This window comes from Mytilus galloprovincialis, chromosome 4 (assembly GCF_965363235.1).
Source record: "Mytilus galloprovincialis chromosome 4, xbMytGall1.hap1.1, whole genome shotgun sequence".
In the NCBI taxonomy this organism is placed as follows: Eukaryota; Metazoa; Mollusca; class Bivalvia; order Mytilida; family Mytilidae; genus Mytilus; species Mytilus galloprovincialis.
The window spans coordinates 85,412,528-85,438,854 of NC_134841.1; the positions used below are offsets into that span (position 1 = coordinate 85,412,528).

Consider the following 26,327-nt stretch of genomic DNA (forward strand, 5'->3'; position numbering starts at 1 on the left):
TAGGATCCATACGTCTCATTTTCGCAAAATAAATTTTGCAGGATTGAAAATAAGGACTGTTTGTGGCGGACAATTCATCAATCAAATTTGTCAGTATATAGTATATTAATATGAGTTTCAGTTAGTATATAGTATATGAATACCAAACCCACCTTGTAAGACAGGAAGTATACAGTATTATTCATATATCATATATGCAGGACAAAAAAAACCACTATTTTTGATTGCAGTTGTAATTTATTTAATTTCAACAATTGTATAAAAATAAACAATATCTAATCAAATATAAAAATATATAATTAGCACACTTACATTTTTTTTAACTCTTTAACAAATTCTTCTCATTCTGAATGTCAAGTTATAACAATCATATAATATATTACCAACACCTTTAGACTATAGACCTAATTATGGAAAAATTGTACCTCCCATTCATTATTCAATAACCTTTTTTAATACCATAATAATTCTACGACTGGCATATCAAATTTTAGCATGCTTTTTGAAACAATATGGTTGTCACTGCTTATAAAGAAATATATAAATTGACTAGAATATAGATAAAGCTTTAAACTCATCAGACACACACTAGGCAAGTACTGACATGATATTTTATTATAGAAAGGCAATACATATACATTCTATGGAGAAGACGGAACTAAGTTGAAAAACTTGGGTCTAATCCATTTGTTTTGAACAATAAAATATGTTTAACCTAATACATGTATAATGTATATGGAATTCAAATATGTATATATGTGTATCAAAATATAGATGTCAAACAATCTTTTTAAAAAGTTAATAAACAAATTGTAAATATGCTTCATTCAAAAGATAAAACAAGATATTATGCATACAAATGCTTATTAAATAAACTAATTGAAATAATGACTAAGGACTCAGAAATAAAAAAAAATCTGCAAGTGTTTTATTCAGTTATTCAAGCTATAAAATTTCCCAAAAGCATATAGTGTGTAAAGATTATACATGTATTCTTTGATTTTGATAGAAGTGTCTAAACTGTAAATACCAAACATCCAAACTGATCAAAAATGTCATTGCAGTAGATAAGAAAAGACAAGATATATCTTTTTAAGAAGTATTGATCCTGCTCTAAATGATGTTACTTCTTACATTTCCATTATACAGTATGAGTGAACACCTTCTGCAATGATTTACTACCACTATGTTTAATCAAATGAGTCATTAAATAAGCAAATGTTTCTGTCTGTTATGCATTAAATAAGCTTTTATTTTATTCATGATAAATTTGTCACATCAATGAATTTTGAACAACCAGATAATTTAACTACTTTTTAAAAAGTCTGATGAGTTCTCTTTTCTAACTTAAAAACATATTATAGTATTAAGAATAGTTAGAACTTTTGAATTAAGCACATTTAATGTCAAATTGAACTGAAATGGAATCTAGGAGATCATAAACAAACAAATATGTCACAAGGTGCAGTTGTTGAGGTAGGGATAAATCAATTTTATATATGTCCCTCCTTAACAACAAACTATGCATAATATGGACTAACATGTCCAACAGTTTAGCATGTACATACAATAAAATGTAAGGTTCAAATTTTACAATTGTATATAAAAATAAATCAAACAATATTTCATATAAATATATAAATTCACTAACAAACAAAACAAAAAGAAAACCCCACAAAATGAATATGGCACACTTTTATATGTAAGGATATAAAAAAAAAAAGGTTTTTAAATCTATAATTTTGACAAGCACAAACATGGATACTCAAAAAAAGGTATGTAGGAAATGTCATTTCTCTGCTTATGCACTGGTTGTAAGTTGTCAGAATATTTTCATAAAAATAATTTAAGATTCCAGATGAATTTGGTTTAGTACATGTGTATATTGGTATAGAAACACAACTTTGACATATTTCAAACCTTTCCTAAAAAGGTCAATCTTTCAACAGTATAATGTTTTGAAAGGTATCTTTGTTTTTCATTCAATTACAATAATTTATAACAAAATGGAATTTTTGGATATTACTCCTAAACTAGAGTTCTAAAAAGCATACCAGAAAAAATAATTGAAATTACAAGCAATAATCAATATGAATTGTGTGGCAAGTAAAATAATTATAAAATGTCATGATATAACTGGTGAACCTTGTATAATGCATGACACTGCTTTCCAAAGCAATCTTTATAAAATTATTAAAAAGAATTTGAAAAACAAAAAATATCAAAAAATATAGACCAAATGAACAATGCAAATTAATTGAAAAATTTTGAAATAAATTGCTCAAGGCATTCCTGTTATACTACATGATACATGAAGATAAAGTTCCATAACTCTAGAATGACAAAAGTGACAATTGTCGAAAAGTATGCAGACCAACATTTAAATTAACTAATGGTTTATAAAAGCTATTGAACAACCTTAATACATTAAATGCTTAATTTCCATTCAGGAACTAATAGCTCTTCAATGGTTTTCATTAACCACATCCACAGCTAGAAATTCTACCTTTAACAGAGAGAAAATAAATTGTAAAATTTAGTTTCATTGAAGACTGAACCTATGCTGAGTCATAAATTTTGTTACAATTTTGCTTCAACTGTTTACGATTAAAAAATAATTCTTGAAATACCTAAAGTTTGATTCATTCAATCTCCTTGAAAACTCTTGAATATTGATTAACAATCTAATTTACTTTTTTATTCAAAACAAAGCTGTCTTATATATTCTAACCAAAAACCTACAGAAAAGGTCAAATTTTCTACCAAACAACTAAACATTTCCCAATCCATTGTTTGCCTTAAATCCTTTTTAATATTTCAATCCAATCTGCTTGGATATTTCATCAATTATCTTGTGAATCATCTCAACATCTTTGTATCCATACTTAGGACTATCTAGTTGACCTACAATAAAATCAACAAGTGAATAAATACTTTATAAAAATTACAGCATATTTTAATGACCAATTAGTGTTCACGTACTACTCTGTAACAGAAGTAAAGGACATGAATAGATGAAAAATGGATAACACAACCATGTAAAAAAAAGATTTTTTTTATCACTGGTTTTGTTCATATACAAATCATATTGCTAATTCAAATGTCTCAAGTTAGTGTACCTCATGTTTGCTTGACATAGAACATGGTTATACAAAGTGGAAAAAAAAGTATGGCATTAAAATGTTAATTTAGACATGGATATAGTTAACCAGGGTTTTCCGCTGTCGGTCGTCATTTTCGCAATTTGCGAAAAAATAATAATTGTGGCGATTAAAATTCGTCATTGGCAAAAGAATTTGGCGAAAGAAATATATATACAATTTATTTTCAGCCATGTTGTTTATTTACATTTTTTCAGGTTTCTCAATTTTACCTGATCAGACAATATACTCGGAATTCACCTTGAACTCGTTTAGATTTTGACAGAAAATCAATAATCAGCTGATTGCATTTTGTGATATCGACAACAAAGGACTAATTAATAACGGTGTTGATTGTATTGTTGACAAAATAATATGGTTAAATGGCGTCCATCACATGTCACAAAAGGATTGTTAATTAACTACTTTGCGACGCGCGTGTTCGAAGCAAACTTTTGACGTTTCCTTTCCTTCTTTTAATGATAGTCCAGAAAGAAAACCGTTGTAATGACGAAAAGTGGCGAACAATATATTGTTTTGGTGAAAGAGGTGGCGAAAAAAAAATAATTGACCCAGGGGAAACCCTGGTTAACCTTACCACTTCTGATTAATTTGAATGCATGGTCAGCTTCATATCGTAGTCCACCACTGTTATAAAAGTTATACGGTGATGGACCTTCAGGTATCTTATTTTCTAATGTTGTATCTGTTAGCTTTACAGACTTGGGACTCCAGAAACAATCATCAATCTGTAAAATAATAAATCATTTCCTGATTTTCTGTCACATTATTTTAATAGAAAAATTCAACTGGTTTCATGTCAGTTTCACGTTTTAATTTTATTAACTTTGGCTTTACTTTTAGGGATATCAGAAAATCTTTCAGTGCCAAGGTCAGTGTTACTGTACATATAAAATGACCTTCAAGCGACCTTTACTATGTATTTAAAGGCAGCCCTTTTGCACAACTTAATTTGAATTTTCCTTCAACTTTTGTTATTGTAAAGCAGTCTAAACAGCATCTATCATTAACTTATCAATTTTCTTTCTTATGCTTCATCAAAAGGTGCAAGGAAAAACTGTATACAAGAATATTGTTGCACCATGTTGAAATATTTTCATTTAAAGAACCGTTTTGTGATGTTTAAATTTTGAAAGCTTCAACAATTTATCTTCATGTAGGCACATTTGCATGCCATAGATAAGCAAACCAATTTTTTAAAAGAGTGTTTTAAATCATGGTTTATTAATCTTTTTCTTTCTGTGCAACTAGAAATTTATAATTTGCTTTGTTTATAGCCTATACACATAAAATTCAAGGTAAATATACAAGCAACTAACATCATAGAACATAAATATTTCACAGATTTTAACAATAAAATGTTTATTAAAACTATGAAACGAATTATCAGGAGCTATACACAATAACACACAGTTATCATAAAAACTTACAAAAATTTGACCTTTTGATCCCATTATGGTAGCTGTATTGTTCCCAGAGGCAGTTTTACCACTGTATACCAAACTAGCTTTTCTATTTCCACTGTATAATAATATTACACATCCATCTTCATCCACACCTGTATATAATATATTCAAGAAGCTTTACTTGATTTTTCTTTTTTTTCTTCTTAATATTTTTACATAATTCTAATGGGATTAGAGTCAGAAATGCAGTTAATTTTGAAACACTTTTTTATATGCACAATATTTGTTGATAGATTTAAAATTATCATATTTACTTTATAAGGGGAGATAACTCATATTATTTTAATTTATTTTAGTTTTTTCTTAATAAGAAAGCAAAATTAAAGAATATCCAAAAGTTCATTAAAAATGAGCTTGGTCATTTGCATTTTCTCTAACATTGAATTTTCTAATGCAGACATTATATCTCTCTTTAGTAGTCTTTAAAAGACTATTGCAGTTGTGCTTTTTGTCATGTATACAAATAAGAATAAACTTCTCTGTGATACACATTATAGCAAATAAACTTTTTTCATAAGTATATAATCCACACGTAACAGCAGACTATTGAAGTATTTGGTGACTCATGTGATTACCTTCCTCATTTAGGCTACCAGTTGCAATAATCTTTTCTGGCATCTCTCCATATACATGACAAGCAAACTGTATACAGTAGATTCCTATATCTAGAAGTACACCACCCATTAAATCCTTCTTGTTTACACGTTCTACTGACATAATAGGAATACAGAATTGTGTGGTTACCATGGAAATGTCTCCTAGTTTTCCAGAATTTATTTCATCCTTGATTGCATCATAGACTGGGAAGAATCTACTCCAAACTGCCTAAATATAGACATAAAACTAAAATAACTGTGATGTCATTGTGGATCAATCATAAGTATGTTGAAATTGACATATTTGACCAAAATGAATTTCATAACACAGATTTTGGACAAAATTGACAAGGGTCAGAAATTCATATTTTATAGATTTTTTTCTTCCCAAAAATTCAACTTTCACAAAATTACCTTTTTCAAAGGAAATCTACATTGCTTAAGATACATGTTTTCTATAACAATCTAAAAGAAAGTAATCTTTGCATTGACCTTTATTATGCTGACCTATCTAAAGATTAAAATGCATATTGTGTACATAATCATAAATTTTACAACTAGCTCAATAAGCTTACCTCAAGGAACAGTAGTTTTTTCTCTTTGGCATAATCTAGGACCTTTTTACATTCTTGCCACGTTGGTGCCAATGGTTTCTCACATACCACATGTTTTCCAGCCTCTAACATCATCATACTCAATCTGACATGCTCTGTATGTATCACCCCGATGTAGACAATTTCTGTAAATAAAATCTACTATTAAAGATTAAAAAATTTCTAAATCTAGACTGCAGAAAATTATTCTATAATGGTTATATCTTGCCACTAATTGATTATTGTTGTATAGTGTGGAGTAGTTGCAGCAGTGAGGGTTCAAATAGGATATTAAAATTACAAAAGAGAGCTGCTAGATTAATACTAGAAACACACCCTTTCGCTCCTTCTGCGCCCTTATTCAAACACTTAAACTGGATGACAGTTGAACAGAGAATAAAATACCACAAGTTTGTGATGACATTTAAGTGCATCAAAAATGATGCCCCATCATATCTTACTAACAAGTTTCATTATGTTTCAGAAAGAAATCCATACCCCTTGAGAAATGCTGTTCAAGGAAACCTCATACTCCCTAAACCAAAAACATGTTTTCTGGACCATTCTTGTGGAATAATTTGCCAATACTGTTAAGAAGTTATCAAGTTGTATTGAACATTATTATCATACATAACTTTTTATACTAATGTATGCAATGTATATGTTTGCATTTTGTTTGATTTTTCATGATGAGGGCCTCAGGGAAGATTAGTTATATAGCTAACTGTGTAACCCTCTTAAAATAAAAAATTAAAATAAAGTATTGTTATACACTGAATCAATACATTTCCTATGATCATCTTATTTTCTACTTAACACTGTTAAAAAAATGAATATCAAAAATAATAAATACAAACCAATATCTGGGTCATTAGCTACATCTTTATAAGAACCATAAGCTTTTGGTGCTTCAAATATATCTGCAAACTTTTGGGCTTTTTCTTGGGACCTGGCAGCAATAGCAGTAATCTAAATATAAAAAATAACCAACTGTAAACTGTTAAAAGATTGGATAATCACTCCCCGAGATTATCATCTGCATAGAAGCATGTAGTATTTTGAGTATTGGCATGCATATGCGTTTAATTATATTTTATGTTTGTAATTTTTTTGTAACATACGTACTGAACATGATGAAAGTTAAGTTAAAATTTAGGCAAAGTCAACCTTGGAATGAGTTTTTTTTTGTGATCTCGAAAGGGTTCATCAGTTTTTCAAACTTTTGGTCACACCTGATCATTCTGTTGATGGTTAATTTACATGGAGATGAAATGTGTGTCTGGCGTACTAAATTATAATCCTGGTACCTTTGATAACTATTTACACCACTGGGTTGATGCCACTACTGGTGGACGTTTCGTCCATGAGGGTATCACCAGCCCAGTAGTCAACATTTCGGTGTTGACATGAATATCAATACATGTAATGTGGTCATTTTTATAAATTTCCTGTTTACAAAACAGCTTTATAAATATTTTGATATGAGCGTCACTGATTAGTCTTATCTAGACAAAACGCACGTCTGGCATACTAAATTATAATCCTGGTACCTTTGATAACTATTTAATTACAATATGTACAAAGATTCAACAAAAAAGTAGAATTAGTACTTTTAAATTTACTGTTTTAAACACTCTTTTCAACTCATCAAAAACCCATGTGTATGTCCAATATCAAGAACACTGTATTTTGAACTATTGCAATCGTCTGGGATAAAGTCAATCAAACATTTAAGGTACCACTAAAGTCAAAATATGGGACACTACAAAAACATATAAACTTTGCCTGTATTTCTCAACCTAAAATGAATAAATTCCTAAACTATATGGGAACATACTTCACATATACACACTGTGTAAATAAACTTGAAATTTTTGTGTTATGGTCAAACCGGTTTTGGGGTTGAACACTAATTTTTCCAAAAAATCTGGAGGCCTGCTAGACGACTTAACTTGTTTAAAATTGCTATGAACGAATACTTTTACATGTAATGCAGTACACGCTACTGTTTATTTGTCACATACATATGTTTCAATGACATTTTTGTCCAATTTCTATATTGTACCTTCGATATTCGTTCACTCAGATACATAAAATTAACTGAAACTCCTAAATCAATACATTTTCTTAAAAATCAACATTAGCTTGTACTGCATTACATGTAGAAGTATTCGTTCATACCAATTTTAAACAAATTAAGTCTTCTAGCAGGCCTCCAGATTTTTTGGAAAATTTAGTGTTCACTTCCAAAACCGGTTTGACCATAACACAAAAATCTAGCAGGCCTCCAGATTTTTTGGAAAATTTAGTGTTCACTTCCAAAACCGGTTTGACCATAACACAAAAATCTAGCAGGCCTCCAGATTTTTTGGAAAATTTAGTGTTCACTTCCAAAACCGGTTTGACCATAACACAAAAATTTTAAGTTTATTTACAATTTACACAGTGTGAATACGTTAAGTATGGTTAAATGAACTATGTTTCCATGGTTTAGGGATTTATTCATTTTAGATTGAAAAATAGAGGCAAGGTTTTGATGTTTATGCAATGTTCTATATTTTGACTTTAGTGGAACCTTAACATCTGATAAAGATGCACTAACTTTTATTTAAAAATATTATGTATATTATAAAACATTAATACAATACCTTATGTTCCCTTTCATATCTGCTCAATGTCATCATTGCAGAACAGAAATCATTGCTGATTTTTCCGGCGCCACATATACCCCAATTCAAAACCTTCTCTTCAGCCATCCTTTCACTCTAAAAAATAAATGTCTCTTTACTTATCTATACCACAACTCAAATTCTATGACACGAGGTTCTACTAACATATACAAAATTTCTAGAAGTTAACTGTTTTTTACACCTGCACTTGAAGACACTTGACTTATAAACCCTAAAGCAAAAAAAAGTTATTCCAAGGCCAAGAGGTGACAAGATTTATAATACACAATGTCATTCAGAGAGAGTTTGGTTTCTTATCAAGTGTTTTTGTCTAGTACACATTCCAGTTTTTATTTTTCATCATACCTGTTATAACAAAGAAATATAAGTATGCACAGTAGCTGGATAGAGCACCTGCACCTGTTATCAATTAGTTAAAAGGAATAAAAGAAAGATTTTATTCTGAATATATATATTTATCCTTCTGTATTTTCAGATAAATGAATTAATTTGAAATACTATCAAATGTTTAATTTAAATCAATTTTGATTTATAATTAATACTGATGTATTTTTAAATCTTAAATTAGTGAAAAATACGGAATTTTAAAAATAAAATTAAATCTCTCCTTTACTCAATTTGTCTCGCATCTGGCGATAGCTTGCGAGAATTATGAAAATTGGAGATGGCGACAACCCGTCGCTCGCTTCTCCAGAGTGAAATAGGAGGTTCTCCGTCCCATAATGATCCTGGAAGAGAACTTTTCGAAGCTTGCAGAAATGGAGATTTGAACAAAGTAAAAAAGCTAGTCAATTGTCACAATGTGAACTCGAAAGATACAGCAGGGCGGAAGTCGTCTCCTCTCCATTTCGCTGCAGGTTTGTTTTCGTTTCTACATTTGAATTTTGAAAATCGCCTCACCTACAACCACCTTACCCTTGTCAAGCCCCTGTAATTTAGAAAAGATAAATTTGATACTCAAGAATTTAAACAGACTTTGTCCTAATAAATTGATAGAAAACTGAAAAATATTAAATACCAACCTAAATTTTATTCTCATATCATGATATTAGTCATAATAAATATTTACATCATGCATATGTATCTGCATATCGAAGGCTAGTCCAAATTCTTATGATGTCTTGAAAGACTATTTTATTTATTTGCTTAAATGTCTAAATCTTACTACATTGTACTATGCCGCAGGAAGCTGGCAAAGCAAAAATTAATATAGCTTTTCACTTATAGGGTATTCACTTATAGGGTCTTTACATCGGAACTAAACACATTTATTCAAAAACCAGTTGTTGGCATGACACGGGTTATGTTCTTCTCATATATGTTATGATGGTATGATACTAAACTCCTAACGGGAAGGATTGTGCCTGATGTTCATATGATGAAATCATAATCTGTCGGTCAGTTTAATTGAATTCTAGTCAAATCGGCACCTGGTTAAATCGGCACCTGGTCAAATCGGCACCTAGTCAATTTGGCACCTGGTTAAATCGGCACCCGATATAGTCATTTCGGCACCAATGTTAGATATCTTTAATATATGTTTTTTTCCCCAGTATTTTGAGCAAAAAGATGAAAATAAAGAAGGGGTTATTCAAGTTGTTATGACTTAGTTACATTTTTGGAGGGTTTCTGTAAAAAAAAATTGTTCATTCAACTTAATTTGTATTCAACGGGTTTTATTTTTTTGCATGCATGTTTTAACATTTGAGCATTTTGCATGATTGTTGGTTTAAAACTGTTTGAAGTTTCCTGAAAAAAAAAACACCTTCTTTATTGCTGTTAATTATTTTGCAATTGAAATTATATGATGATATATATTGAATAAAAATTCATCTTTTTAATAGAGATTGTTTTAAAGTCATTTTCGTTTAACATTTGCATTGGTAACTGTCTTTTTCTCCATTTTTTATGCCGCCGCTGTGGCGGAGGGGCATTAATTTAAGTTTTACCCTTGATCAGTGAAAACAGGGATTCATTGTTTTCCCTTTTATTGTTCTAATTTTCTCACAATTAAACAACAGCTTGGGTGAGGGCTTCATTGGTTTTTATGCAGTTAAGCTGCATTATGCGAGCACCCTAGATTTGTGTTCTACCCAATAAATCCTGAAATACTTGCCATTGTTATTATCTAGCTTGTTACTATGTTATATATAACTAATTGAACACTTTTTTAATACTTTTTATTCTGGATTACAAAAAAAATGAACAGAAAAACCTTAAATGATCGTCGATTTATCCAAAAGTTTTAAAGTTACACATGGGAAGTAGTGCTTATTAAAAATCCTTGTGTAGTTCATTATGACTCGTGCTTTTAGCTAAGATGTCAAAGAACAATTGTATGAAATATTTAATCGCCGAAAATCTCTTAAGACAAGCAGTTTTGATTTCCCAAATGACAAAAGTCGTAGGAATATTGTTTGTTATCAATACGTAGTACAACTACGTCAGTAGTCTATTATATAATTCAACTGTTCATGCTGTTGGCGGCAATTTCAAATTAGAAAAAGAAATTTTCGTAGCTTTTCAATTTGGAGGCAGGTGTGCAAATTAGCGGTGGTCCGAGACCTTCCACTTTTGCAAGCGGAATTTCGACTAGGATAGTTGGTTTCTAGCTACGCCCGACGTAGTCGCCTTACATTTGAAAGAAAATAAGAAATTACTTTGCAAACCTTTTCGGCACCATGTTCACCAAAGTCTCCAATTAAACGAGCTAAAAACTTATTTTTATCATTATTATTCGTGACGGCGATGTTCATTTTGTTCAACCGCTAGCTTTATACAGAAAATCGCCGACAAATATTGTATAAATTCGAGTAAAATCGTATCTGATTGACAAAAACAACATTGTAAACACATAACAATGGCGGCCGTAAAGACAAAATTTTACAAAATCGGATCCGATTCCGGAAGCGGATAAGGATAATTCCGGGTTTGACGATCATTTACAAAATAAATCCAAGCAGGTGAAAAAATACATCTATGCATGATAAATGAATATAACACTAGTATTGTAAACCAAAAGATATATGTAAAAGAAAGAAAAAGCTAAAAAATATTTTATTCAGAAACTAAAAATTAATTTTTGATAAATTTTAATTTAAAATGATCCAATACAACGTGACAGCTGGGAACAGTATATCTAACAATATACATGTTCATGGTCACAGTCTAAATTTTCTTTATAAATGATAAATGATGATAATGCATGTGAGATGCTTTTAAAGTGTAAACATATTACTGCAATTTCGAGGGGTTATTTGTTTTTTCTCAATTTTGAAGGGTCAATTAAAGTAGCTGAAAGTTTCATTCTTTATTTTCACAAATAATGCAACTATATTATATATACCTTAATGTAAGTAAATCATATGATATATAGGTGGAATTCTTTGGGCCACTCTACCCCCTCCTGTTTGATAACTTGGAAACGGTCGAGCTCCCCACCCCTAAACCATATGAGGGGCAGATCCAGGATTTTAGGTTAGGAGGGGCGCAAACTTAAATTTTCGCCGAGCTGTTCTCAGCTTATTAAAAAAAAATTGAGGTAAAATTATCGGAATTTTCTTTATTAAGCTGAGAAGAACCCATGCTTGCAAACTTAAGGGGGGTGCAAGCCCGCAACCCCCCCCCCCCTGCATATATTCAAGTATAGGACAATATAATAAATAAAAAATGAAATATAGGGGGAGTCCCTGGAGATACCCCACCCCCTCCTGTTTGAGAACTTGGAAACGGTCGAGATCCACACCCCTTAACCATATATATTCATGTTTGTGACAATATGAAAAATCAAATGAAATATAGGAAGAGTCGCTAGGGGTCACCCCACCCCTCCTGTTTTAGAATTTAAAAATGGTCGAGATCCCCATCCCTAAACCATATATATTCATGTATGGGACAATATAACAAATCAGATGAAAGATAGGGGGAGTCCCTGAGGTCACTGTTCACCCTCCTGTTTGAGAACTTGGAAATGGTCAAGATCCTTACCCCTAAACCATATATATTACTCATGTATGGGACAATATAACAAATCAAATGAAATATAAGGGAAGTCCCTTGGGTCACCCTACCCTTCCTGTTTGAGAACTTGGAAACCAATGAGATCCCCACCCCTAAACCATATATATTCATGTATGGGACAATATAACAAATAAAATGAAATGTAGGGGAAGTCCCTAGGGTCACCCTACCCCCAGTGGCGGATCAAGAAATTTTCATAAGTGGGGCCCACTGACTGACCTAAGAGGGGCCCACTCCAGTCACGCTTCAGTGATTCCCTATATAAGCCCCCTGCCCCCTAAATCCTCTGCCTATCCCTACCTGTTTGAGAACTTGAAAACCGTTGAGATCCCCATCCCTAAATTATATATATTCATATGTATGGGACAAAATAACAAATCCTTTACATTTACTATGGGCAAGTCAGTCAGACCTCATCTTTGATCCCTGTTGTAGTGAACATTTGTCTGATTCGTGTCTCATAACTTTTGTACTATAGAACACAAACTCAGTTTTCTTTCCAGGGAAACCAGTCCATTCATACTATTACATGTTCAAACTACGTCAAATTGAACTTTTAGCAGTCAAATAAAACCAAGGTTAACTACCAAGTAGAACAACTGCAATCATTGGGAACTTGTACCACTGCAGACTCACCATAAAAAATATACATTGATATATGCATTGCTTTTGAAACCTTGATAACATATAAACTATTTGCCTTAATAAATACATCATTAGATAAACATGAATGTACTATACATGAATGTTTAATGTTGAGGCAACATTGCCACAGTTTTCATAATTACGGTTGTCTTGGTTTTTGGTTAACTGCCTTCAGCGCTTACAGCGCTTTGATTTAAGAAAAAACAGCAATAACTACCTGTAAATTAGTTAAAACAACAAAAATGTTAATTATGTTATTCATAAAAGTTTAATTGAAAAGACTAATCAAAACATTGGTCATATATATTGAGACAACTTTCAACAATAAATTTATGAATTAATTTTTAACGATGAAACGAATGAATCTATCCAACCTCAAAAATAATTTAAAAAATAGAGGGATCATTTATACATTTTTATAATTATTTCTTTATTGGATGCCGAATTGACTTTAAATGGGTGCCGATTTGACTAAATGCCGATTTAACCAGGTGCCGATTTGACTTTTTCTTTGGGTGCCGATCTGACCAGGTGCCGATTTGACTTGTACCCGTTTAATTGAAGTCTGGAGCTGGCATGTCAGTTAACTGCTAGTAGTCTGTTGTTATTTATGTATTATTGTCATTTTGTTTATTTTCTTTGGTTACATCTTCTGACATCAGACTCAGACATCTCTTGGACTGAATTTTAATGTGCATATTGTTATGCGTTTACTTTTCTACATTGGCTAGAGGTATAGGGGAGGGTTGAGATCTCACAAACATGTTTAACCCCGCCACATTTTTGCGCCTGTCCCAAGTCAGGAGCCTCTGGCCTTTGTAAGTCTTGTATTATTTTAACTTTTAGTTTCTTGTGTACAATTTGGAGTTTAGTATGGTGTTCATTATCACTGAACCAGTATATATTTGTTTAGGGGCCAGCTGAGGGACGCCTCCGGGTGCGAGAATTTCTCGTTGCATTGAAGACCTGTTGGTGACCTTCTGCTGTTGTTTTTTTTCTATGGTCGGGTTGTTGTCTCTTTGGCACATTCCCCATTTCCATTCTCAATTTCATTTCAAGCCATAATTATTTGGACTAGGGTAAAGTCTGGTTTCTCGGCACACTTACATGTAAGAGTTATGACTTCACTTCATTCAACTGATAAAACCAATAATTGGATAATATTGTGTGAACACATTCATAACATACTTTTATTTCATAAAATTTTCTGTTTGTATGGTTTCACCGTCAATATTTAGTGTTATGTGTGTCCAAAATTAGGAAAACCCCTTATCTGATAATTCCTCCATTGTCCAGTGATTTCGTTCATGCCTTCCAAAAAAAACTTATTTTCAATAAAGGAAAGATTTTATACTACGAAATATAGCTGAATTTGAACCTAACACACTGCAAAGGATGCAGGGCAAAATTTTTTTCAATCTGATATAAATATTAGTCAAAATAAAACAAATTTTATCTGATGATGTATTTTTTTTTTTAATGGAAGCCAAATATGGTAAATCAGGGAATTACAGTAATTATGAATTAACTCTTCCACTTATCAATTTTATTCTTTTATTTTTTATCCCTTTGAAAGGCTAAAACAATAAGAATTATTTTATTTGTGAAACTGTGTTGATAAGACGAAATCAGCTAATTGGGATATCACTGGCCGCACAGAAACCAGGGACTCCACTGTAATCCAGGTCACTTGTTTTATTTGATGGTCAAAGACCCCTTCATCTTTCTTAAACATTTTTTATTCCAGAACTGTATTTGGGAATCCTTTGAACCACTTTCTCTAATTCTTACATGATTTCTCCTTTTCCTTCCATGTTGATTATTCTTATTAAATCAACGTGTGGTTCCTTTAATTTGATCTTAGTTTTTCATTGTTAAAATTCGATAATGATGTCAAATTCTTTTGCTTTCCTCTGAATTTTTGAATGTGACGGCATGAAAAAAGGTGACCATGTCTGATGAAAAACACACCTCTTTTTGTAGATCACTTGAAAAGAAGGAATACATTTGCTTTCATATTGTTTTAAAATAGTTTGAGAAACTGATTCCACTGTTAAATCTTGTGTAATCATATTTATCCACACTCGACAGCTAAATTTAAATATTTAAAAGGCTCAGCGAGCCTCACAATTTAAATTTGAAAATTTAAACTATCTATAGAGGATAAATATTGTATTGTATCACACATGATGCAGTGGTAAAATCTATATTTAGCAGTCACATGCGATGTTATGTCTTATGAATAATTATTTTATATTGAGTATATGAGTAGAATTAAATATCACATTTATATGTTACAGGATTTGGTAGAAAGGATGTAGTAGAGCATCTTCTTGAATGTGGTGCTAGTGTCCATGCTAAGGATGATGGTGGATTGATTCCCCTTCATAATGCCTGCTCCTTTGGACATGCTGAGGTTGTTCAGCTATTGCTCAGAAGTGGTGGAGATGCTAATGCAAGAGACAATTGGAATTATACACCTCTTCATGAAGCTGCTATCAAAGGGAAAATCGATGTTTGTATAGGTAAGTTGTTATTTCTGATATTTCTTATACATCATATATTTGTGCAGGTCAAAACTTTTCCTAAAGGCTTTATTTTAGCAGCAAGCTCTTTTCATACTTTCATATTTTTACCCTAACCCTTTTTAAATTGAAATCTAAGTCTAGGACTTAAAATTTGGACCTAATTCATGTAATTTGAAATCACAATATCATTGACCATATTGATAACTATTAAATATAGGTCAAGTTTTGATATTTTTATACGACTGCAAAAATTGAAAATTTTTTGGTCGTATATTGGTATGATGTTGGCGTTGTCGTCTGCGTTGTCGTCGTCGTCCGAATACTTTTAGTTTTCGCACTCTATATTGCTATCACGTTGGCGTTGTCAGCGTCGTCTTGCGCCGTCGTCGTCCGAATACTTTTAGTTTTTGCACTCTGACTTTAGTAAAAGTGAATAGAAATCTATGAAATTTCAACACAAGGTTTATGACCACAAAAGGAAGGTTGGGATTGATTTTGGGAGTTTTGGTCCCAATATTTTAGGAATTAGGGGCCAAAAGGGGCCCAAATAAGCATTTTCTAGGTTTTCGCACTATAACTTTAGTTTAAGTAAATAGAAATCTATGAAATTTTGACACAAGGTTTATGACCACAAAAGGAAGGTTGGGATTGATTTTGGGATGTTTGGTTCCAACAGTTTAGGAATTAAGGGCCAAAAAAGGGCCCAAATAAGCATTATTCTTGGTTTTCGCACAATAACTTTAGTAAAAGTGTATAGAAATCTATGAAATTTTAACACAAGGTTTATGACCACAAAAGGAAGGTTGGGATTGATTTTGGGTGTTGAGGTCCCAACAGTTTAGGAATTAGGGGCCAAAAAGGGGCCCAAATAAGCATTATTCTTGGTTTTCGCACCATAACTTTAGGATAAGTAAATAGAAATCTATGAAATTTGAACACAAGGTTTATAACCATAAAAGGAAGGTTGGGTTTGATTTTGGGAGTTTTGGTCCCAACAGTTTAGGAATAAGGGACCCAAAGAGTCCAAAATTGAACTTTGTTTGATTTCATCAAAAATTGAATAATTGGGGTTCTTTGATATCCCGAATCTAACTGTGTATGTAGATTCTTAAGTTTTGGTCCCGTTTTCAAATTGGTCTACATTAAGGTCCAAAGGGTCCAAAATTAAACTTAGTTTGATTTTAACAAAAATTGAATCCTTGGGGTTCTTTGATATGCTGAATATAAAAATGTACTTAGATTTTTGATTATTGGTCCAAATCGGGGTCCAAAATTAAACTTTGAAAGAAATTTCAAAGAAATATCTAATTGCACAATATTGTGCAAAAGCAAGAAAATTTCAATTGGAGTTATCTTTCTTTGTTCAGAATAGTAGTTGAATCAACTTAAATCATTGTTTTATACAATATACAATGTATATATTCACATTTACTACCAACCAATCTTTACCATTCAGTGATAACAAGCACTTTATTTTACATTTTAATATTTTATAATGTATTTAAGAGTAGTTATTGTTGCAAACTCCATTAGAAATTTGAATTGATATCAGTTTTGGAAAAAGGGAAAGGGGATGTGAAAAAAGGGGGGGGGTTAAATTTTTCTCATTTCAGATTTCATAAATAAAAAGAAAATTTCTTCAAACATTTTTTTGAGAGGATTAATATTCAACAGCATAGTGAATTGCTCAAAGGCAAAAAAAAAAAATTTAAGTTCATTAGACCACATTCATTCTGCATGTTCTGTGTCAGAAACCTATGCTGTGTCAACTATTTAATTTTAGATTTAAATAAGTTTGAAGAAGAAATCTTTTATTGATTTGTAAAATCTTGACATTTGTTTTGTGTAAAAAACCCATATAATGTCAAAAATTTGATCACAATCCAAATTCAGAGCTGTATCACACTTGAATGTTTTGTCCATACTTGCCCCAACTGTTCAGGGTTCAACCTCTGCAGTCGTATAAAGCTGCACCCTGCGGAGCACCTGGTTAGCATTTAGCAGACGCACAGCTACATTTGTGTCAAAAAGCCCAATATGTTCACTTGAATTATGGTAAAATAAAAAGAACTAGTTAAAAGTACATCATCCTTGAAATTCTTTCTTTTACAGTTGACTGGCTTGTAATTGCAGATTTAGTGACAAACTTAACTTTCCATCGAATGGTATCATATTACATGTTTGTTAATTTTTTGTAAAAGTCTAAATCTTCCATGATTACTCTGAATTTTCCTCACTTTCCTTTTGTTCAAAGGTAATTCGTTATTTGCTGAGTTTCAATTTGTGGCAATAATATGGTTTGTATTTTGGTTGAGTCTAAAACAAATATCAAAAAAGGGCAATCCTAGATTTAGACTGCAGCATCAACATTTTGGTCCATTATGTGGTTAAATATAAAAAAGAAGATGTGGTATGATTGCCAATGAGAAAACTCAATATTTGCAATTTTCCAAATTTTACTGAGAAAAGGAGTTTCTGCTGTCTGGGGTTCAAGTTTGTTATAATTACACACTAAGTGATTTGTCAAACCTCATCAAAATTTTGATTAACTTTGGCAAGAGCTTCTTCATGTTCATGATAAATGTCTGATGCAAAATTTGATATTTTTATCATTTTTAACCTTCATACAATGTAGATCGTCATGAAACTTGAGTTTTAATGACTGAAATGGTATCTCCTTCTTGAAAGGTGGACCTATATTCAGAAGGGTTAGTTTTATCTTAAATTTCTTATCAATTGTCTAGATTTCAAAATAACTCAGATTCAAATAATTCCTTGTTAAACCTTTTTGTGTTTATTTCTGCTTTGGAAGCAATGGATACAGTATATCAGATACTTCAATCAAAACCTCTTTCAAGGAATAACATAAAATATTAGTGAAGTTTATTTTTGATAGCTTTGGCATTCACTTTTACAGAGTTCTGCCCTTAATTATTTTTTAAAATTCAATGGAATTCATTGCCAAATGGGTCAATATTCATAATGTGCCTCGAAATGAGTGATATTGGACATGTTTCTACAATTGACTGAGCTTAACCATTTATGGTGATTACGAAAGTAGAGGAACATAGAATAAATGTGTAAAAACTATGGACCTATTAAATGTGTTCAAAGTATTAAATTTTCAAAGAACTTATTGTGCTAAAAAAAATTTTACCCAGAGGAGCCGCATCACGAAAGGATGTTCGGGTATGCTAATCTACAAAAACGTAGTCTCACTTTGTACCCTGAAAATTTAACCACATATGTGAAAATGTCACAGCTTCAAAACGAGCTATCATACATATCCAAGTTTACAATATGGACTGAGCTACAGGAAAAAACGTTGCCATATCCGCATATTTATATGTAAAAACAATTAAAGATGTTGACCCAAATGGTTATAAGTAATATCTGTTTTCTTTGTAATTTACGTGATATTTTGTATTATAATGCAATTAAGCATATAACAGTAATTTTGATTGGATGATGTCTTCTATCAATTCCTCTGTTAAAGTCATTGGCAAAAACACTTGTGTTATCTTAGTCAACATCAGTTGTATTTGACAGTGACAACTCTTCAAACACAGTACTATTATTCTTAAATCTACCTCATTACTCTCCTTACCTTAAAGTTAATTTAATGTTCAGTTAGTTGAAAGGTTTAAAGTGAATTTTAAATCTGCTTATTAACTTTGAATTAACATGAAAAATAGTGAGGAACAATCCAAAATTAAAATTAAAATACAAGTATATACATGTTTGAATGCCAGCAGTCCATACGATTGATTGATTTATAATGTCTAGATAGTGAAGATGTTTTATTGGATTAACACATAGTGAGTGGCAACAGTTGTGTCATACAACATTTCCCTCTGGCTAAGTTTCTGAATTAAATAATAGAATTGTCATCAATACAAAAATATTGCCAAAAAAGTTTATTAAAATATCTATTATTATGTATAAAAAACAGTAATTTTGAACTGATTTTTTTCAAATTTTCATTAAATTTGTACCTTAATGTTTTATGATAATCATGGAATTGGTTGTTATATAGAAAAGGTTTGTCAATTCAGCACAAAAAAAAAATCTAGATTAAATTTTATTAGTATTTGTTTTTTTTTTTTATATAAAATATTGAAAATGTGTATGAAGACAAGCAATTTAATATCTAATACATATGATAAAAAATGTAAAATAGAAGTTTTAATCAAATGTTATATATCAACCTAATAAATATATTAAATAAACTGTCAATCAATTTTTGTATGAGAATGGTGAACCTAATTATAGTTTAAGTGAGCATTATAAAGTGATATGATACAATATTTGAAAAAAAATAATGTTAATTGTCATCTTAAGACTGTAAAATAATAGTAATTATTGCCAAAATAAACCCATATGCTAACAGCTACTTAATGAAAGGGGTGACAGCAAGACATCTATTGATAAATCAGTAGTTAAACATTTATTTCACTTGTCACAGACCAGTTGTTTTTATTGCAATCATTGATTAATAATTGAGTTATATAAGGTGATAAGAATTAATCAATTCATGTTCATTGAAGCATGTCAGATCAGTTTTATGGCCCTGCTGACACATGTCACCCAATGTCTTTGAGTGGTGTTTGTCACTTCAAGGTGTTCAGTGTTTTACCAGTGGTCAGTTTTTGAACAAGACAAATTATGAGTGAATTTTAAAATGGGAGCCGTATTATGACAGTGTTAGAATACAGTATATTTTTTGTAAACATGGAATTGTTTGTACTGAGAATATCTTCCCATAGTGTGTTCTGGAATAAGAAGTGATATTTGTATATTGATTACCGTATATATTTATGGATGCATTGAGTATTTACTGACCTTATTTTCAATGGAAAATTATTCTGGGACCTAAGTCTGTGAACTGCATAAAATCTAAAATGAAAGTAAAAGGGAAACAGCGGCCTGGTACACAGGGCTATAGCATGTATGACTTTAATTTATCCGACATTTCTAGTATTTATCCAGATAATTCTGTTAATTGTGAAAATTTTCCGTCTTCAGTTTTGCTACAACACTGTGCCGATGCCAACATCAGAAATACAGATGGCAAAACAGCACTGGACCTGGCTGATCCCTCTGCAAAAGCTGTGTTAACAGGTATGTAAAGTAATAGAATGAAACAAATAATTTTGGTTGACAAATTTTGGAGCGATTAAAGCACTGTATGTATAGATCTTTTGTAAACTGGGGTTGTATCAGCACTGTTAGTTTATGCTTTTATATTCTTGATAACAAAGCTGAATTAAATTAAATAATTTGGGGGGTGGTGGTGGTTCTGTGCTCACCAAACCTATGTCAGAATAAGCAGTTTGTTCATTGTGGCCTTTATCTGGTAGAAGCAGAAACAAATGATTTACAGAGTTTAAACTTTGAGAAAAATGCTGTGCAATATTAATTTTCTCATTAGAAACATGGGACAGATTTCAGTAAGAATCACCTCTCTGACATCATGCTTATTGAAGGAATACATAGCAGAAGGTGCAAAGGGAAATTTTTGCAGAATAAATAAAAATAAAAGTAAGAAAAAATTGTAAGTGGACAAGAAAGTGAAAATTGGTTTGTGGAAAGTATACAAGAAGATTTCTTACAGGATGTCTAACAAACTTCCTAATCAGAGATGTTTGCTGGACAACAGTTGTTTGAAGACCAACAATACACTGAGGAAGTAAAGTAAATAAACATAGGTGTTTATCTACCATTATCTGATATTGATGATAAGGGTGTCATAATTAATGGTTCTTATGATCCCCCATTATCTTGGTTTGATAGAAGAAATCTGTTTATTATATCATAAAGTTCTGTCAGTAATGGTATACAAGAAAGATAGTGAATAATTCATCTTAATTGAAATTAGATGGAAACATGTTAAATTCTGTTCTTTTTATGGTTATGACATTTAAACTTTTTCAGAATGATCAAATCATTTGCTGTTGCATATTTAAATAATGAGCACAAATATAAGGAACAGTCTGGCGACAAAACCACTTAAATTCAAAAGAAAAAAAACAACAAAAGTTTAATAACAAAAATGTATGAACAAGCTTAAGTGAATATGTATTTTGCTGTGTTGTTTAAAAGTAATATTTTTTTTTGGTACACTTAGACGAAGTATTTGTTTTAGAATGACCCAAATATATAGTACATTGTTCTCATGTTACTGAATGATGGAAGCAAATAAAAAAAATATCAATAAAAAGTTGTCCAAAACACGGTGTTTAATAATTTAAAGAATAGAAGATGTATAAAATTAAAACATGGATCAGTTTCTTTATTATTCTGTTAAATGGTTGATGTTAAAATGAAAAGAAATGATAATTTTCAGGGGAGTACAAAAAAGATGAGCTACTGGAAGCTGCTAGGAGTGGAAATGAAGAAAAGTTGATGTCATTACTGACCCCATTGAATGTTAATTGTCATGCTAGTGATGGAAGGAAGGTTTGTTATACAACTTAATCTTCAAATTACTGTTGAAAAGCCATTTCAACAAATAAAGGGAAATAGTAAAGACATAGATTAGTACACAAGATCACAAGATTTGAAAAATAAAAACGAATAGGAATGGCAAAATTAAAAAAAAACAATAGTTCAATGCATTGACTGTATTGTGCCTTTTTTGGATTTTATTGGATGATATTACCCTAATCTATCAATCTTTTAGTATGTATAAAAATAATTTGTGCCTTGGAGTAAGAGTTGAATCTACAGTAAAGCTCATGCTGTTTAGAGACTGATAATATCTTAAGCCTGTAGCAATTTTTGATAATTTTTAATTTATTTCCTGAAGGTCAATTATGTCTGACATTAAAAGTACATGTATTTCTGTTTGTACATAAAACAGAAACCTTATAAAATATTTAAGCAAAAGGAAAAGCTAAAGAACTTTATGCAATGATATTGTTGACTAGCAAAGCAAAGAAATGAATTTTCCTGAAGTAGCTGTTCTAATTTACATATTAAAAAGGATTGTAGATCTTTTAGTTGAGCTTTTTCATAAAAAATTTCAGTCAACCCCATTACACCTAGCAGCTGGGTATAACAGAACAAGAATTGTACAATTATTGATCCAACATGGAGCAGATGTACATGCTAAAGACAAAGGGTGAGAATAATTACTACAACAAAAAAACAATCATAGTATTTCATTTTGATCTTTCAAATTAATCCGTGTATTATTACAATTTGCAAGTGCTGCAGACAAATTTATCATCAAGACTTTAGTTGCAGAACTTTGACTCAATTGTTGCCCTTTCTCTCATTTTATGTCATAACTAAACAGCAATCCTTGTAACAACAGAACTCAGATCAAGGGCAAATTTCGGGTAGTGTCATTTTTACTGTTCTTGAGTTATGTCCCTTTATAATGTTATATGCAAACAGGGACATCATCTGTGTCCCATGGACACATTCCGTTTTTTTTACATCAAAACTACCATTTTTTGTCAGACTTTGATGTTTGAAAGAAAAATCAAGTTTTGAACATGATAAACAGAATATTATTGGCAGATCAAACTTTCATACTCTGTAGCAGAGTATATCATTTGATCAACAATGAATCTCCTTTTCCTTCTTTCTCAGTTGCATCAGTGTAGACACACATATTTTAAAAGGTATCAATAAATGTTTTCAACACACAAAATAATACAATGTTCGCATGTATATCATTTGATCAACAATGAATCTCCTTTTCCTTCTTTCTCAGTTGCATCAGTGTAGACACACATATTTTAAAAGGTATCAATAAATGTTTTCAACACACAAAATAATACAATGTTCGCATGCTTATATGTTAGAGAACATTTATTTACTTTATTTAACATTTTGTTTTAGTGGACTGGTGCCTTTACACAATGCATGTTCCTATGGTCATTTTGAAGTTACAGAAATGCTGCTTAAAGTAAGTAATAGTTGGTGTTAAAGAACGTAGAATAGAAGTCAATATAAAAACTTTTGGAATATTCTCTACTGCCAATGTCAAAAGAAAAATGTCCAGAGACCTGAATTGCCTTTTAATAAGTTGAACTAGTGTAAGTAAAAATAAATTTTGAGAGATTTTAATGTAAAACACTACTCTTAATTGAAACTGAATTGCAAAATTTCTGTTTAAGATTTCAGAATTAAGTTGGTTTATCTATGTATGTAACTGTACTTACAGTCAGCTTTCATCTCTTGGTATTCAATAATATATTAAACTTGTGCTAATTTTATGCTATCACATGTCAATATTTAACATTTTTTATTAATGTCCTTTTTCAGGCTGGTGCCAGTGTTAATGCTATGGACTTATGGCAGTTTACACCACTACATGAAGCTGCGTCTAAATCACGTGTAGAAGTTTGCTCGTTACTGCTGGCTCATGGAGCTGATCCTACCTTAGTTAATTGTCATTCTAAAAGTGCTATAGATGTTTCTCCTACCAGAGAACTTCAAGAAAGGTTACAATGTAAGTTGAGGAAATATTAATCCTTTTTATAAACTTTCAATATTTATAAAAAATAAAAAAGTTTCCAAAGGATCTTTCGAATCTTAGAAGGTTTAGAAAACAAGACAATGCCATTAACAAAAACTATAAACAGGAAAATACAATAGCCCACACAATTTTTACACAGAAAGCACAAGATTTGACTCCTTAATGATAGTTGTTTTGTTCATAAAAATGTATATAGGGATTGGGAAGGAGTAAGCACCTTTAGAATTAGTTTGGTACTGTGGTTCTCTTAAAAATTCAGAAGTGTAGAACATCAGATTTAACATTAAGAGGCATTAAGTTTTACCTCTGTATGTCTTTCCGTACGTCCCTATATTAGTTTGTTTTTCACATTATCCTAAACCAAAGGTTATGAAACTTTCCACCAAACCAAAATCAAGTTTGAAATTTGTTGGCATCACTTTCACTGCTTTCAAGTTATATATAAATGTGAGAAAAAAAAGTGGTGAATTTGAAGTTTCCAAATTTAACTTGATTTTGCCTCTGTTATTTACTTACACACAATGCTTATTTATATCACCAAACTCAGATCAGGTATGAATTTTAATGGCATCACTTTAGCTGATCTCTAATTATGTCACTTTTTAAATTGAAAAATGGACACATTCTTCATTTATTTTATTGGAATATCCTTGAATAAATATAATTAATATCATTTTCATACATGTAAGAATGAACAATATACTTAACATTACTATTATTAAAAAAGTATTAATATATTTACAGATGAATTTAAAGGACATTCATTACTAGAAGGTTGTAGACAAGCTGATCTTGCTCGAGTGAAGAAATATTTGGAAGTTGTGAACTTCAAGCATCCTTATACAGGAGAGACTGCATTGGTATGTATAGTAAGACCAGTCTAGAAAACCCTGCTATTGGATGTTAAGCAAGCAACAATCAATTAATCAACATCTGCCTCACATTCCTTTCAATTAGAAAGAAAAATTGTCCAAAGCTGAAAATTAGTGTTGTCATTTAAATTCAGAGAAACAAAGACTACATGTATTGTCTAATATTTAAATACTGGCAAAGTAATGTAAAAATTAATATGGCCTAACAAATTCTTTCTATTTCACAGCATTGTACAGCAGCTTCGCCTTTCCCTAAGAGGAAACAAGTTATGGAGGCTTTGATTAGGAAAGGTGCCAACTTAAACGATAAAAACAAAGAGTAAGATATGACTAAAATAAGAGAGATTATGACTCACTTGAAATAAAACCCTTGTGGTTGTCTTTTTGAAAATGAAATAACAGCATTTTTAAAGAATTACTTAGTCCGTTGTTTTACTATTTTACAGCATGTATCTTATTTGATCCAAACACTTTAAATGTGTTAAAATATTTTTACGTATCCACCAATCTGTTCAGACAAAATTCTGTTGATATATTAAGAAACACAAAACAGATAGTTGTATTGTCTTACCTGTAAGAGGTAGAGGAGGAGACATATCAATCCTAAATTTCATCTTTATGAGTAATAGAATTAATACAAGTCTAATGTTAGTGGTTATAATTCTGGTACCTTTGATAACTATTTAAGACATCTATAACTTTTGTCAAAACTTCAAGTAATGTTATGAAACTGGGAATTAAGCTTCTTCATAATAAAGATAGTTAAAAACAATTAAAAAAAAAAGGTTATTTTACTATAAATGGACTTATTTTTGTCAACATTACACTTTGACACCGATAGAAACGATTCTAGGCAAGACATGGTTCCACCAATCATCTTACAATTCTATTACTATTATGATTGCTTGAAAATTAGCATAGAATAAAAGTTTAATTAATTTGAATTTGATATATTTCAGATTATTATCTCCCCTGCATGTAGCAGCAGATAAAGCTCATTATGATGTGATGGATGTGTTACTAAAACATGGTGCTAAAGTGAGTAGTATTTAAAGATGGCATATGACTATAAAAAAAAATTGATACAAAATGTTGAAGAATGATGCATATTTGAATGACAAGCTCTGAAAAAATATTAAAATTGTATATCCAGATTGCCATCTAACAGGTTACTTTAACTTACTTAGAAGAGTTCTGATTTTTCTGTTAGATAAATGTTGAAGCCGTTATAATATACACTACTAATTTTAGTTGAGCTGAAAGAG

General features: G+C 31.0%; 2 protein-coding genes across 3 annotated transcripts in view; one reads left to right on the forward strand and one right to left on the reverse strand.

Moving 5' to 3' along the window:
• Positions 1-217: 217 nt before the first annotated feature.
• LOC143073228 (trans-1,2-dihydrobenzene-1,2-diol dehydrogenase-like) lies at positions 218-8,917 on the reverse strand. Its single transcript, XM_076248604.1, has 8 exons — positions 8,852-8,917; positions 8,465-8,581; positions 6,674-6,785; positions 5,799-5,962; positions 5,203-5,452; positions 4,592-4,719; positions 3,739-3,889; positions 218-2,904 (listed from the first exon to the last, which is right to left on the reverse strand). Exons 2-8 carry the CDS (start codon positions 8,570-8,572, stop codon positions 2,810-2,812), a joined length of 1,008 nt encoding a protein of 335 aa, XP_076104719.1. The 5' UTR covers positions 8,573-8,581; positions 8,852-8,917; the 3' UTR covers positions 218-2,809.
• Positions 8,918-9,133: 216 nt separating this feature from the next.
• Positions 9,134-26,327, forward strand: part of LOC143073229 (poly [ADP-ribose] polymerase tankyrase-1-like) — a 29,276-nt gene continuing 12,082 nt past the window's right edge. For both annotated transcript variants that reach the window (XM_076248605.1, XM_076248606.1), the window contains exons 1-10: positions 9,134-9,363; positions 15,472-15,696; positions 20,725-20,820; positions 22,046-22,158; positions 22,728-22,822; positions 23,551-23,617; positions 23,977-24,163; positions 24,935-25,050; positions 25,290-25,381; positions 26,022-26,100. In XM_076248605.1, the coding sequence (XP_076104720.1) occupies positions 9,171-9,363; positions 15,472-15,696; positions 20,725-20,820; positions 22,046-22,158; positions 22,728-22,822; positions 23,551-23,617; positions 23,977-24,163; positions 24,935-25,050; positions 25,290-25,381; positions 26,022-26,100 (1,263 nt within the window). In that variant the 5' untranslated portion in view covers positions 9,134-9,170. The remainder of the gene's footprint in view (positions 9,364-15,471; positions 15,697-20,724; positions 20,821-22,045; positions 22,159-22,727; positions 22,823-23,550; positions 23,618-23,976; positions 24,164-24,934; positions 25,051-25,289; positions 25,382-26,021; positions 26,101-26,327) is intronic.

What these genes read in the sequence shown, in the direction of transcription:
- LOC143073228 (XM_076248604.1), bottom strand. Translation starts at nt 8,572, where the DNA reads ATGGCTGAAGAGAAGGTTTTGAATTGGGGTATATGTGGCGCCGGAAAA. An exon ending in TGGTAGCCTAAATGAGGAAG is followed by an intron (nt 4,720 to 5,202) that starts GTAATCACATGA and finishes TATTATATACAG; the next exon opens with GTGTGGATGAAGATGGATGT. An exon ending in GATCAAAAGGTCAAATTTTT is followed by an intron (nt 3,890 to 4,591) that starts GTAAGTTTTTAT and finishes ATTATTTTACAG; the next exon opens with ATTGATGATTGTTTCTGGAG.